Here is a 14082-nt window from a genome sequence, read left to right on the forward strand (position 1 = left end):
ATATACTGGCTAAAAATACCTCACATATAGCCCCCAGAGGCTATATGGAGATATTTAACCCCTGCCAAACTTCACTAAAGAGCGGGAGACGAGGCCGCCGGAAAAGGGGCGGGGCCTATCTCCTCAGCACACAGCGCCATTTTCTCTCACAGAAAGGCTGGAGAGAAGGCTCCCAGGCTCTCCCCTGCACTGCACTACAGAAACAGGGTTTAAACAGAGAGGGGGGGCACTAATTGGCGATATAAATATCTATATAAAGATGCTATTAGGGAGAAACACTTATATAAGGTTGTCCCTATATAAAATTATAGCGTTTTTGGTGTGTGCTGGCAAACTCTCCCTCTGTCTCTCCAAAGGGCTAGTGGGTCCTGTCCTCTATCAGAGCATTCCCTGTGTGTGTGCTGTGTGTCGGTACGTGTGTGTCGACATGTAGGAGGACGATGTTGGTGAGGAGGCGGAGCAATTGCCTGTAATGGTGATGTCACTCTCTAGGGAGTCGACACCGGAATGGATGGCTTATTTAGGGAATTACGTGATAATGTCAACACGCTGCAAGGTCGGTTGACGACATGAGACGGCCGACAAACAATTAGTACCGGTCCAGACGTCTCAAAAACACCGTCAGGGGTTTTAAAACGCCCGTTTACTTTAGTCGGTCGACACAGACACAGACAGGGACACTGAATCCAGTGTCGACGGTGAATAAACAAACGTATTCCTTATTAGGGCCACACGTTAAAGGCAATGAAGGAGGTGTTACATATTTCTGATACTACAAGTACCACAAAAGAGGGTATTATGTGGGATGTGAAAAAACTACCATAGTTTTTCCTGAATCAGATAAATTAAATAAAGTGTGTGATGATGCGTGGGTTCCCCCCGATAGAAAATTATGGGCGGTATACCCTTTCCCGCCAGAAGTTAGGGCGCGTTGGGAAACACCCCTTAGGGTGGATAAGGCGCTCACACGCTTATCAAAACAAGTGGCGGTACCGTCTATAGATAGGGCCGTCCTCAAGGACCAGCTGACGGGAGGCTGGAAAATATCATAAAAAGTATATACACACATACTGGTGTTATACTGCGACCAGCGATCGCCTCAGCCTGGATGTGCAGAGCTGGGGTGGCTTGGTCGGATTCCCTGACTAAAAATATTGATACCCTTGACAGGGACAGTATTTTATTGACTATAGAGCATTTAAAGGATGCATTTCTATATATGCGAGATGCACAGAGGGATATTTGCACTCTGGCATCAAGAGTAAGTGCGATGTCCATATCTGCCAGAAGATGTTTATGGACACGACAGTGGTCAGGTGATGCAGATTCCAAACGGCACAAAGGTGTATTGCCGTATAAAGGAAGAGGAGTTATTTGGGGTCGGTCCATCGGACCTGGTGGCCACGGCAACTGCTGGAAAATCCACCGTTTTTACCCTAAGTCACATCTCTGCAGAAAAAGACACCGTCTTTTCAGCCTCAATCCTTTCGTCCCTATAAGATCATATCTGCCCAGGGATAGAGGAAAGGGAAGAAGACTGCAGCAGGCAGCCCATTCCCAGGAACAGAAGCGTTCCACCGCTTCTGACAAGTTCTCAGCATGGCGCTGAGACCGTACAGGACCCCTGGATCCTACAAGTGGTATCCCAGGGGTACAGATTGGACTTCGCAGGCTCCTGAAGTCTGCTTTACCAAGGTCTCCCTCCGACAAGGAGGCAGTATGGGAAAAAAATTCACAAGCTGTATTCCCAGCAGGTGATAATTAAATTACCCCTCCTACTACAAGAAAGGGGTATTATTCCACACTATATTGTGGTACTGAAGCCAGAAGGCTAGGTGAGACTTATTCTAAAAAATTTTTTTGAACACTTACAAAGGTTCAAATCAAGATGGAGTCACTCAGAGCAGTGATAACGAACCAGGAAGAAGGGGACTATATAGTGTCCCGGGACATCAGGGATGCTTACCTCTATGTCCCAAATTTGCCCTTCTCACTAAGGGTACCTCAGGTTCGTGGTGCAGAACTGTCACTATCAGTTTCAGACGCTGCCGTTTGGATTGTCCACGGCACCCCGGGTCTTTACCAAGGTAATGGCCGAAATGATGATTCTTCTTCGAAGAAAAGGCGTCTTAATTATCCCTTACTTGGACGATCTCCTGATAAGGGCATAGTCCAGGGAACAGTTGGAGGTCGGAGTAGCACTATCTCGGATACTGCTACAACAGCACGGGTGGATTCTAAATATTCCAAAATCGCAGCTGATCCCGACGACACGTCTGCTGTGCCTAGGGATGATTCTGGACACAGTCCAGAAAAAGGTGTTTCTCCCGGAGCCAGGGAGTTATCCGAGCTAGTCAGGAACCTCCTAAAAACAGTGCATCATTGCACAAGGGTCCTGGTAAAAATGGTGGCTTCCTACGAAGCAATTCCATTCGACAGATTTCACGCAAGAACTTTTCAGTGGGATCTGCTGGACAAATGGTCCGGATCGCATCTTCAGATGCATCAGCGGATAACCCTATATCCAAGGACAAGGGTGTCTCTCCTGTGGTGGTTATAGAGTGCTCATCTTCTAGAGGGCCGCAGATTCGGCATTCAGGATTGGATGCTGGTGACCACGGAGCCCAGCCCGAGAGGCTGGGGAGCAGTCACACAAGGAAAAAATTTCCAGGGAGTGTGATCAAGTCTGGAGACTTTTCTCCACATAAATATACTGGAGCTAAGGGTAAATTTATAATGCTCTAAGCTTAGCAAGACCTCTGCTTCAAGGTCAGCCGGTATTGATCCAGTGGGAAAAACATCACGGCAGTCGCCCACGTAAACAGACAGGGCGACACAAGAAGCAGGAGGGCAATGGCAAAAACTGCAAGGACTTTTCGCTGGGCGGAAAATCATGTGATAGCACTGTCAGCAGTGTTTCATCCCGGGAATGGAAACTGGGAAGCAGACTTCCTCAGCAGGCACGACCTCCACCCGGGAGAGTGGAAACTTCATCGGGAAGTTTTTTCCACATGATTGTAAACCGTTGGGAAATACCAAAGGTGGACATGATGGCGTCCCGTCTGAACAAAAAACGGGACAGGTATTGCGCCAGGTCAAGAGACCCTCAGGCAATAGCTGTGGACGTTCTGGTAACACCGTGGGTGTACCAGTCGGTGTATGTGTTCCCTCCTCTGCTTCTCATACCTAAGGTGCTGAGAATTATAAGACGTAGAGGAGTAAGAACTATACTCATGGCTCCGGATTGGCCAAGAAGGACTTGGTACCCGGAACTTCAAGAGATGCTTACAGAGGTCTTATGGCCTCTGCCGCTAAGAAGGGACTTGCTTCAGCAAGTACCATGTCTGTTCCAAGACTTACCGCAGCTGCGTTTGTCGGCATGGCGGTGGAAAGCCGGATCCTAAGGGAAAAAGGCATTCCGGAAGAGGTCATTCCTACCCTGGTCATAGCCAGAAAGGAGGTGACCGCACAACATTATCACCACATGTGGCGAAAATATGGCGTGGTGTGAGGCCAGGAAGGCCCCACAAAGAAATTTCAACTCGGTCGTTTCCTGCATTTCCTGCAAACAGGAGTGTCTATGGGCCTCAAATTGGGGTCCATTAAGGTTCAAATTTCGGCCCTGTCGATTTTCTTCCAGAAAGAATTGGCTTCAGTTCCTGAAGTCCAGAAGTTTGTCAAGGGAGTATTGCATATACAACCCCCTTTTGTGCCTCCAGTGGCACTGAGGGATCTCAACGTAGTTCTGGGATTCCTCAAATCACATTGGTTTAAAACCAGTCAAATCTGTGGATTTGAAGCATCTCACATGAAAAGTGACCATGCTCTTGGCCCTGGCCTGGACCAGGCGAGTGTCAAATTGGTGGTTTTTTCTCAAAAAAGCCCATATCTGTTTGTCCATTCGGACAGGGCAGAGCTGCGGACTCGTCCCCAGTTCTCTCCCTAAGGTGGTGTCAGTGTTTCACCTGAACCAGCTTATTGTGGTGCCTTGCACCTACTAGGGACTTGGAGGATTCCAAGTTGCTGGATGTTGTCAGGGCCCTGAAAATGTGTTCCAGGACGGCTGGAGTCAGGAAAACTGACTTGCTGTTATCCTGTATGCACCCAACAAACTGGGTGCTCTTGCTTCTAAGCAGACTATTGCTAGTTGGATGTGTAATACAATTCAGCTTGCACATTCTGTGGCAGGCCTGCCACAGCCAAAATATGTGAATGCCCATTCCACAAGGAAGGTGGGCTCATCTTGGGCGGCTGCCCGAGGGGTCTCGGCTTTACAACTTTGCCGAGCAGCTACTTGGTCAGGGGCAAACACGTTTGCTAAATTCTACAAATTTGATACCCTGGCTAAGGAGGACCTGGAGTTCTCTCATTCGGTGCTGCAGAGTCATCCGCACTCTCCCGCCCGTTTGGGAGCTTTGGTATAATCCCCATGGTCCTTTCAGGAACCCCAGCATCCACTAGGACGATAGAGAAAATAAGAATTTACTTACCGATAATTCTATTTCTCGGAGTCCGTAGTGGATGCTGGGCGCCCATCCCAAGTGCGGATTATCTGCAATACTTGTACATAGTTACAAAAATCGGGTTATTATTGTTGTGAGCCATCTTTTCAGAGGCTCCGCTGTTATCATACTGTTAACTGGGTTTAGATCACAAGTTGTACGGTGTGATTGGTGTGGCTGGTATGAGTCTTACCCGGGATTCAAAATTCCTCCCTTATTGTGTACGCTCGTCCGGGCACAGTACCTAACTGGCTTGGAGGAGGGTCATAGGGGGAGGAGCCAGTGCACACCACCTGATCGGAAAGCTTTACTTTTGTGCCCTGTCTCCTGCGGAGCCGCTATTCCCCATGGTCCTTTCAGGAACCCCAGCATCCACTACGGACTCCGAGAAATAGAATTATCGGTAAGTAAATTCTTATTTTTAACTCGCCAATTTTTACGTCCTTTTTATTTGCTTTAAGTTCTTGCACCATTTAGAGCTTAATGTCAGAAAGAGGCCAATAGCGACAAAGCCAGTTATACATGACTTGTCGCTGCATCACATGTAAAAAAAAGACTTTATAATATGAATCTGTTTTATTAGTGTAAAACACGTCATATTACGTTGGTGCTTTTTATTTACAATACGTATGTTTTCCAGGCTCTATTAATGACTAACTTTTAATATGGCATTAAAGTATATGTTGCATCGGAAATCTGCATGATGTGTTTTATGTAGCTTATTATCATTTCATTCTCCAGTCACATAGGGGTATATGCAATTAGCGGCGAATCGCGGCAAATTATCGGCCGTTTTTCAACTCGACACAATTCGACAGGCTAATTTCGGCAAGTGGGTGCCGAAATTGACCATATGCAATAAAAACGGATTCGACAGTCCCGCGGCCGAAAAACGGCCGATTTGACGGATTTTGATCCGGTTTTTTAAAAACGGGAAAAACCCGAAAAAAAATGGCGTGGGGTTCCCCCTCCAAAGCATAACCAGCCTCGGGCTCTTCGAGCTCGTCCTGGTTCTAAAACTCCGGGGGAAAAATTGACAGGGATCCCCCGTATTTTTAAAACCAGCACCGGGCTCTGCGCCTGGTGCTGGTGCAAAAAATACGGGGGACAAAAAGAGTAGGGGTCCCCCGTATTTTATACACCAGCATCGGGCTCCACTAGCTGGATAGATAATGCCACAGCCGGGGGTCACTTTTTATACAGTGCCCTGCGGCCGTGGCATTAAATATCCAACTAGTAACCCCTGGCCGGGGTACCCTGGGGGAGTGGGGACCCCTTCAATCAAGGGGTCCCCCCCCCCCCAGCCACCCAAGGGCCAGGGGTGAAGCCCGAGGCTGTCCCCCCCCCATCCAAGGGCTGCGGATGGGAGGCTGATAGCCTTGAGAAATGTGAAAGAATATTGTTTTTTCCAGTAGTACTACAAGTCCCAGCAAGCCATCCCCGCAAGCTGGTACTTGGAGAACCACAAGTACCAGCATGCGGGAGAAAAACGGGCCCGCTGGTACCTGTAGTTCTACTGGAAAAAAAAATATCCAAATAAAAACAGGAGACACACACCTTGATAGTAAAACTTTATTACACAACTGCCGACACACATACTTACCTATGTTGACCCGCCGACTGCCACAGTCTCCGACGATCCGGGGTACCTGTGAAAAAAATTAGACTCACCTCATCCAGTGTCCGGGAGATAATCCACGTACTTGGTAAAAAAAGAAAACGCATACCCGACCATGCCGGACTGAAAGGGGTCCCATGTTGACACATGGGACCCCTTTCCCCGAATGTGCCGGGACCCCACGTGACTCCTGTCACTGAGGTCCCTTCAGCCAATCAGGAAGCGCTACTTCCGTGGCGCTCACCTGATTGGCTGTGCACGTGTGACCTCAGACAGCGCATCGCACAGCTCCCTCCATTACTTTCAATGGTGGGAACTTTGCCGTCAGCGGTGGGGTTACCCGCGGTCAGCCGCTGACCGCGGGTGAACTCACCGCTGACGCAAAGTTCCCACCATTGAGTATAATGGAGAGGCTTTGCGAGGCGCTGTCTGACAGCTCAGACGTCAAGCCAATCAGCAGAGTGCCAGGACGTTGCGCTCGCTGATTGGCTGAAGGGACCTCGGTGACAGCAGTCACGTGGTGTCCCGGCATTCGGGGAAAGGGGTCTGATGTGTAAACATGGGACCCCTTTCAGTCCGTGGTTTGGGTAAATGTGGTTTGTTTTTTTGCCAAGTACGTGGATTTATATCTGGACACTGGATTGAGGTGAGTATAATTTGATTCACAGGTACCCCGGATCGTCGGATCAGGAGACGTGGCAGTCGGCGGGTCAACATAGGTAAGTATGTGTGTGTCGGCAGGTGTGTAATAAAGTTTTACTCTCAAAGTGTGTGTCTCCTGTTTTTATTTGGGTATTTTTTTTTCAGTAGTACTACAGGTACCAGCGGGCCTGGTTTTCCTCCGCATGCTGGTACTTGTGGTTCTCCAAGTACCAGCTTGCGGGGGAGGCTTGCTGGGACTTGTAGTACTACAGGAAAAAACAATATTCTTTACATTTTCTCAAGGCTATCAGCCTCCCATCCGCAGCCCTTGGATGGGGGGGACAGCCTCGGGCTTCACCCTTGGGTGGCTGGGGGGGGGGGGACCCCTTTATTGAAGGGGTCCCCACTCCCCCAGGGTACCCCGGCCAGGGGTGACTAGTTGGATATTTAATGCCACGGCCGCAGGGCGCTGTATAAAAGTAACCCCCGGCTGTGGCATTATCTGTCCAGCTAGTGGAGCCCGATGCTGGTGTATAAAATACGGGGGACCCCTACTCTTTTTGTCCCCCGTATTTTTTGCACCAGGCGCAGAGCCCGGTGCTGGTTTTAAAAATACGGGGGATCCCCTGCCATTTCCCCCCCCCGGATTTTTAGAACCAGGACCGGCTCGAAGAGCCCGAGGCTGGTTATGCTTTGAAGGGGCGACCCCACGCCATTTTTTACCGGGATTTTACCATTCCATCTAAAAAAAATAAAAATATTATTTTTAAAAATATATAAAAAAATACTTGTGCCTCCAAAAAAGACAAACCAAGTACCTAATCCCTTCTAATATAAATAGATATGCTATTACCAATAAAAAAAACACCAAAAAAAAAAATGTTTTAATTTTTTTTTTATTAGTTTCACCCACCAAAGTGTGGCGGATTGAAAATGACGAATTTACTGTCTAAAAGCACTGTTGTCGAATTTCCAAACTTCAATTGAATATACTTTGGTCGAATTGCAGCACTTGTATCATTGCAGAAAAGTCGAATTTGACAAAAGTCGAATTTCAAAAAGTCGAATTTTGAAAGTCCGTTTTTTTGACGGAAAGTACTGAATTGCATTGACGATTTTTTTTTTTTTGCGAAAAAGTCCAGTTTTTAGCCAATTTCGGGAATTCGACCGCAATTGCATATACCCCATAGTATACCTGCGCAAATGGCTGTGTCAGAGATGTCTCCTCTCCCCTCCTGTTCCCGTGATTGGGTATGCCAGCTTGTTCTGTTTGACGCAAGCAATTTGTAATTGAAAGACAGAGGAATCTGGAGGTCATTCCATTGCCAGTCTCATCTGCTTTTCATAGACTGTAGCTACTTGCACATATACTAGTTGAGATATTGCTTCAAATGATCATGCACTTTACCGCCTCATTGATATATAGTGCTTGCAGATGTCTAATACAGCATTGCATAAGCAGGTCATTATTGTCATTTACTGCACATAATACAGGTTGAGTATCCCTTATCCAAAATGCTTGGGACCAGAGGTATTTTGGATATCGGATTTTTCCGTATTTTGGAATAATTGCATACCATAATGAGATATCATGGTGATAGGACCTAAATCTAAGCACAGAATGCATTTTTGTTACATATACACCTTATACACATAGCCGGAAGGTAATTTTAGCCAATATTTTTGGTAACTTTGTGCATTGAACAAAGTGTGTGTATATTCACACAATTAATTTATGTTTCATATACACCTTATACACACAGCCTGAAGGTCATTTAATACAATAGTTTTAATAACTTTGTGTATAAAACAAAGTTTGTGTACATTGAGCCATCAAAAAACAAAGGTTTCACTAACTCACTCTCACTCAAAAAAGTCCGTATTTCGGAATATTCCGTATTTCGGAATATTTGGATATGGGATACTCAACCTGTAGTTACTTGTCAAATGATTGGGGTCTGAATTTTCTGAGTTTGTGATTTATTCCAATATTTGGATGTAGGTTGTACAAAGCAAAGGGGAGTCCATATTTAACTTTTTAGATTTGTGTATTGTAAGATAATATTTAAATACAGTTGGCCGCTGCAGTGATACAACACCGACAGCCCGTTTTGACAATAAAGTAAGCTTTGGTAGTCTGAACAAATAAGCTGTGAGACACCGCTTTAAAATTCACAATTGTAAATCCATTTGTTGAGTTGCAAGTGGGCTACTTTACTCTCTTTTTAAAGGTTATGGAGTATTTATACAGTTTGTCTGTCTGATAGATATTATCCTTTAATTATATGCTGCTACAAGGGTTCTGCAGTGCCTTACTAAGTACAGAAACAATAGGAAAAATAATAAACTGTTTCTAAGGTTAGTTTGTGTCCTTCAGTCTGTAACATAGCCACTTTCTTTCCATTCGTCCCTGCATTACCTGACTCCACCTACTTTACATTTTACAAGTTATGATAGGTGGTGTTTTATGTCCCATGGCTGCTTATAGGATTACATAGTGATCATACATGATTATCTGTATCAGACAAGGTGCTGGTGTTCAGTCTTAAACTGCTCATAACGTCTCAGCAACCACAGAGTGTACTGCTTATTTGATTTGTGGAAACAAAGGGTTTAATGGAAAGTGAGTCTGAACTACCAACGGTTTTGTGCATGAGTTATGTTTGGTTTTATGTTAACCTTAGATATCATGGGATGTCTGTAGATAATTTACCCTATATACAGTAGGTCTACCATCAGCATGCTTGGTTTAACATCCTTTAAGAAACATTACTATCTACCTTGGCTTGCATGGCATAACTCAATAAGATTCCTAATTCAGAGCAGATCTGCAAAAATTGAGTGCACCTAAATTGAGAACTGAGCATCTTCGTTGCAATGTGTTAAGTGGTGCTTTAGTTTGCCTTGGGTTTTTTTTTTCTCTTTCTTGCATTGGTGTTGGAAGTGGGTCTTTTCAAATGACAAGAGGTTTTGGAGAGGTTTGTTGTGTTGTAGTAAAAGTTTCCTCTTTGAAGTTGAACAGTTACTAATCTATTTACATTTCACACCTGCTGTATAGATGCTTGGGGCAATCGGGGGGGGGGGGGGGGGGAGGGGGAGGAACAGCTTTTTGTGGCTTCCATTAACTATATGGAAGCATCTAAGTAACACACACACACAAGGAAAAGCATAAGGCTACATCCCAGTGTGATTGCTGACCTCTCTGTCAATATAAAGTAGTTTGTGCTCTTAATATAAGAATGGTCAGACGGTGGTTGGCTGGTTGAAACAAAAATTCCTGTTTAATGTGCCCACTACTTACTTTAATGAAAGGAAATTGACACATTTCAGAAATTATTTGTATTATTGATGTGCCTATAGTGTCCCAGATTCCTTTCTGTTACCTAATGCTGAATTGTTGGACAGTGAGTGACTACCAGTCAAAGTCTCTAAGCAACATGTACAGTATGTTAACAAGCAATTGTGACGTTGCTCAACTGTGTAAAGACTCTTAACTAGCAATTATATTTACATGAAGTAATGAGCCAGCATATTGATAGAGTAGGCGGATAATATGTGGATATGTGGGAATTTTCCCGATACTCCCTCTCCCTTGTTTGTGTTGGGCAAATGTGTTAGGAATGTTGATTGATGCCAACTTCCTGGCATATTGTAGACTCTCTGTGCTTTCTGGGATTAAGCAATTATCTAATAGCTGTGTCAGTAGAGCTCATGTTTGTACTATATCCAGCAGAAAGATGAAACTGGTTATTTGTACAATATAAGCATAGTTCTATTGGCTTAATATTAGGCAACTAAATGTAACCCTATTAAAAGAAAATGTTGTTCTTATAAGGTTTCTTTCTTCCTGCATATATAATATGAAGACAAATATATTTTATTCATTCTTTTTTAGTTGGTGGACCCCGTCTTGCTAACTCCCCAACTGTGATAGTAATGGTTGGATTGCCTGCTCGGGGGAAGACTTACATTTCAAAGAAACTGACTCGTTACCTCAACTGGAGTGGAGTCCCTACAAAAGGTGAGATGCAAGCGGGATTTACATTTTTTTTTTTTTTTATATTATACTAATCTTCCAACATACTTATTTGTTCGTCTCCAAGATTTCTGTACCTTTTTTAAACCATTTCCACAATTCACGAATAAAGGGGATACGGTCATTAGGTCGATAGTCATTAGATCGACCACTATTGGTCGACATGGTCACTAGGTCGACATGAGTCTTTCACATTTTTTTTTTTCTTCAGTTTTTGAACTTTTTCATACTTTACGATCCACGTGGAGTATGACTGGGAATAATAACCTGTGCCAAGCGCAGCGGTAGCAGAGCGAGGCACCTCGCCCGAAGCATGGCGAGCCATGCGAGGGGACACTGTGCACTAATTGGGGGTCCTCATCACTTTATGAAGAAAATGACACCAAAAAAAGAAAAAAGCTCGTCGACCTTTTTCCATGTCGACCTAATGACCCATACCCGAATAAAGGATTTCGTCCGTCCATCCATCCATCCAGGTTCCTCAGAAATTCTATATTTGTAGTAATCATTTACTACTCCAGATCTTATGCCCTCTGTCTCCATACTTTATGACCATTTCTTCTCTGAGGGGGTCATTATTTTAATTCAGCCTATACCTGTAAGAGACTGCGTTTTATTAACTTCTAATTTATATATTTATTTTAAAGTAGGTTTACAGTAATTCTTTTAAAATGAAGTACTTTTTGCATATTTTGGGTCTAACATATATGAAATATATATTAAATAGACAAATACCGTCAAGCAGGCAGATCTATGCAACACCTAAAACACTAAATGTGTCTTGTTTGCTCTTTTGTTGTATCTTGTTTCTAAGCGAGATATTTGTCTTTTATGCATTCTATTTTAGCAGCACCTTCTGTTTACATATGTATTATAACATCACGTGCCTCTCATCTTTAACATTCCGTAATATTGCCTTTTCTCTTTCAGTGTTCAATGTTGGGGAGTATAGACGTGAAGCCGTGAAGGACTTTAGTTCGTACGACTTCTTCCGCTCAGACAATCAGGAAGCCATGAAAGTCAGAAGGTTGGTACACTTTTGCTACTTCCCTAATAAAATGAAATTGTATAGGTGAGCATTTGATGTGTTGATTAGTTTGCATCTGTATTTTAATGAGTTCATTCTCTTTGCTTTAAAGTTGTTATTTTTTCTCTTCTCTTCAGACAATGTGCCTTAGTTGCATTAGCAGATGTGAAGTCCTACCTAACTGAGGAAGGTGGTCAGATTGCTGTAAGTTTCCATGCTTTCTGGCCGTTACTAACTTGTCAGTTTTCAGACTGAACAATATCAGTAAAAATGGTTTTCTTTATCTTTTAGGTATTTGATGCTACGAACACAACCAGAGACAGAAGGTCATTGATAGTCGATTATGCCAAAGAGAATGACTTTAAGGTGTGTTTACACTACAGTAGTGTCATTCTAACTGTTCCAATGTCATGGCCAAATTATAAATGGCATACACTAGTACTGGGTAGCAAGTGACCCTAATGGGTGACATGCAGGGTTCCTGACCTGGGCCATCTATCTGTTTCTTATTAAAATAGCTTGCGCAGCAGGATGAGCCGCAGCTGGATATTGATATTTGCTCTTTAACATGGCCAACCTATTAACCATGGGCTCCTAATGAGCTGTGTAATCTGTTACCTCCAGTGTTGTCCTAATGTAATGGTGGTATGCAGTATTAATAAAGTGCCAGAATCTGCATTGTATTTAAATACAATGCAGATTCTGGCACTATTTAAATACAATATTGCTCTTAAATGTACTGCAGAGGCTTTTTGAGGTGACAAGGACTAACCATTTTGTGTATGTTGTTTTAGGTGTTCTTTATTGAATCTGTGTGCGATGATCCATCGGTTGTTGCTAGCAACGTTTTGGTAAGGATCACATCAGAAACTTGGCATCAGGGTTTGGGCAGAATATAGTACTGCAAGATTAGAACTGAAAGCCTTAATGAAATTGGGTTTAACCTAGTTTGCAGTAAGAGTTGTCCTTGCCTGAAGAGCAAGACTAAGAATTCTTATTCATCTTAATCCTGTGTACGACCATGAACTGAATGGAGCAAGATGTGTGGCGTGGGTGTAGTATGGCTGACCGATGGTCTCCTGACCGCCGGTCAGCATACCGACGGTGGGATCCCAGCAGCTTACTGACGCCGGGATCCCGGCAGGGAGGGGCGAGTGCTGCGGGCTCAGTGGCGACCTGAGGTTCTATTCCCACTCTATGGGTGTTGTGGACACCCACGAGTGGAAATAGTCGGCATGCTGACCAACAGGGACTGTCGGGATAGTGAGGGGGCGGGATTTTGGGGGAGGTCATGTGACCGTCTGTCTGCTGACCGCCGGTCACATGAATACCACCTGTCTAGCGCTCAATAGTTGTATCTGTAAAAGTTTGTTTGCTTGGACCTCAAGTTTTTTTTTTTTTTTTCTTCATCATTATTATTGAGTTTTAAACACATTAAATGGGGTGCAGAAAGGACGAGGGAGGGGCAAAGCACTAGGGAACAAAGGGTGTATATAACAGTAATTAAAAAAAAAAAACTCATAATAAATGAGGGAACAGGAGACCTAAAGTTTTAATAAATGATGATTTATTTATAGGAAGTTAAATTGACCAGCCCAGACTACAAAGGCTGTTCATCAAAGGAAGCACTGGATGACTTCATGAAAAGAATAAACTGCTACAAGAATATGTACGAGCCTCTTGATCCAGATGACCATGACAGGTAACTACTGGGTGCAGCCCAGTTTTTTTATTAGTTTAGAACTAAAATATACTCTATAATATTTTGTATGGATACATCAAAACAATATAACTATGTAGGATTTCCCTCATTCATACCTTATGATGTAATGTTTTATTAGACAGACTGAGCGTGGTCTTGACTTGCAGTTTGCATTATACACCCATCTCTTTCCCACAGAGAGCTCTCCATGATTACTGTTGTTGATGTTGGTCGAAGATTTTTGGTCAACAAAGTTCAGGATCACATCCAAAGCAAGATCGTATATTACTTGATGAACATTCACGTCCAGCCCCGTTGTATTTACTTATGCAGAGCGGGTGAAAGCGAGAGTAATGTCAAGGGGAAAATTGGGGGAGATTCTGGTTTGTCACAGCGAGGAAAGAAGGTAAGGACACTTTACGTAATATTACAGTTGTGATTAGCACCATATTCTACCACTGTAATAATGTCACCAGATCTACTTAGAGTGAAGTTCTTACATTTATTAATAGTCCTAGTTACAATAAAACACAAATTAATGTGATTGGTCTATAA

General features: G+C 43.9%; 1 protein-coding gene across 3 annotated transcripts in view; it reads left to right on the forward strand.

Moving 5' to 3' along the window:
- PFKFB3 (6-phosphofructo-2-kinase/fructose-2,6-biphosphatase 3) overlaps positions 1-14082 on the forward strand; it is a 147669-nt gene that overhangs the window by 112207 nt on the left and 21380 nt on the right. For all 3 annotated transcript variants that reach the window (XM_063926804.1, XM_063926802.1, XM_063926803.1), the window contains exons 2-8: positions 10658-10783; positions 11729-11825; positions 11963-12029; positions 12117-12191; positions 12620-12676; positions 13403-13527; positions 13726-13933. In XM_063926804.1, coding sequence (XP_063782874.1) covers positions 10658-10783; positions 11729-11825; positions 11963-12029; positions 12117-12191; positions 12620-12676; positions 13403-13527; positions 13726-13933 — 755 coding nt within the window. The remainder of the gene's footprint in view (positions 1-10657; positions 10784-11728; positions 11826-11962; positions 12030-12116; positions 12192-12619; positions 12677-13402; positions 13528-13725; positions 13934-14082) is intronic.

Source organism: Pseudophryne corroboree, chromosome 6 (genome assembly GCF_028390025.1).
Source record: "Pseudophryne corroboree isolate aPseCor3 chromosome 6, aPseCor3.hap2, whole genome shotgun sequence".
Taxonomy (NCBI): Eukaryota; Metazoa; Chordata; class Amphibia; order Anura; family Myobatrachidae; genus Pseudophryne; species Pseudophryne corroboree.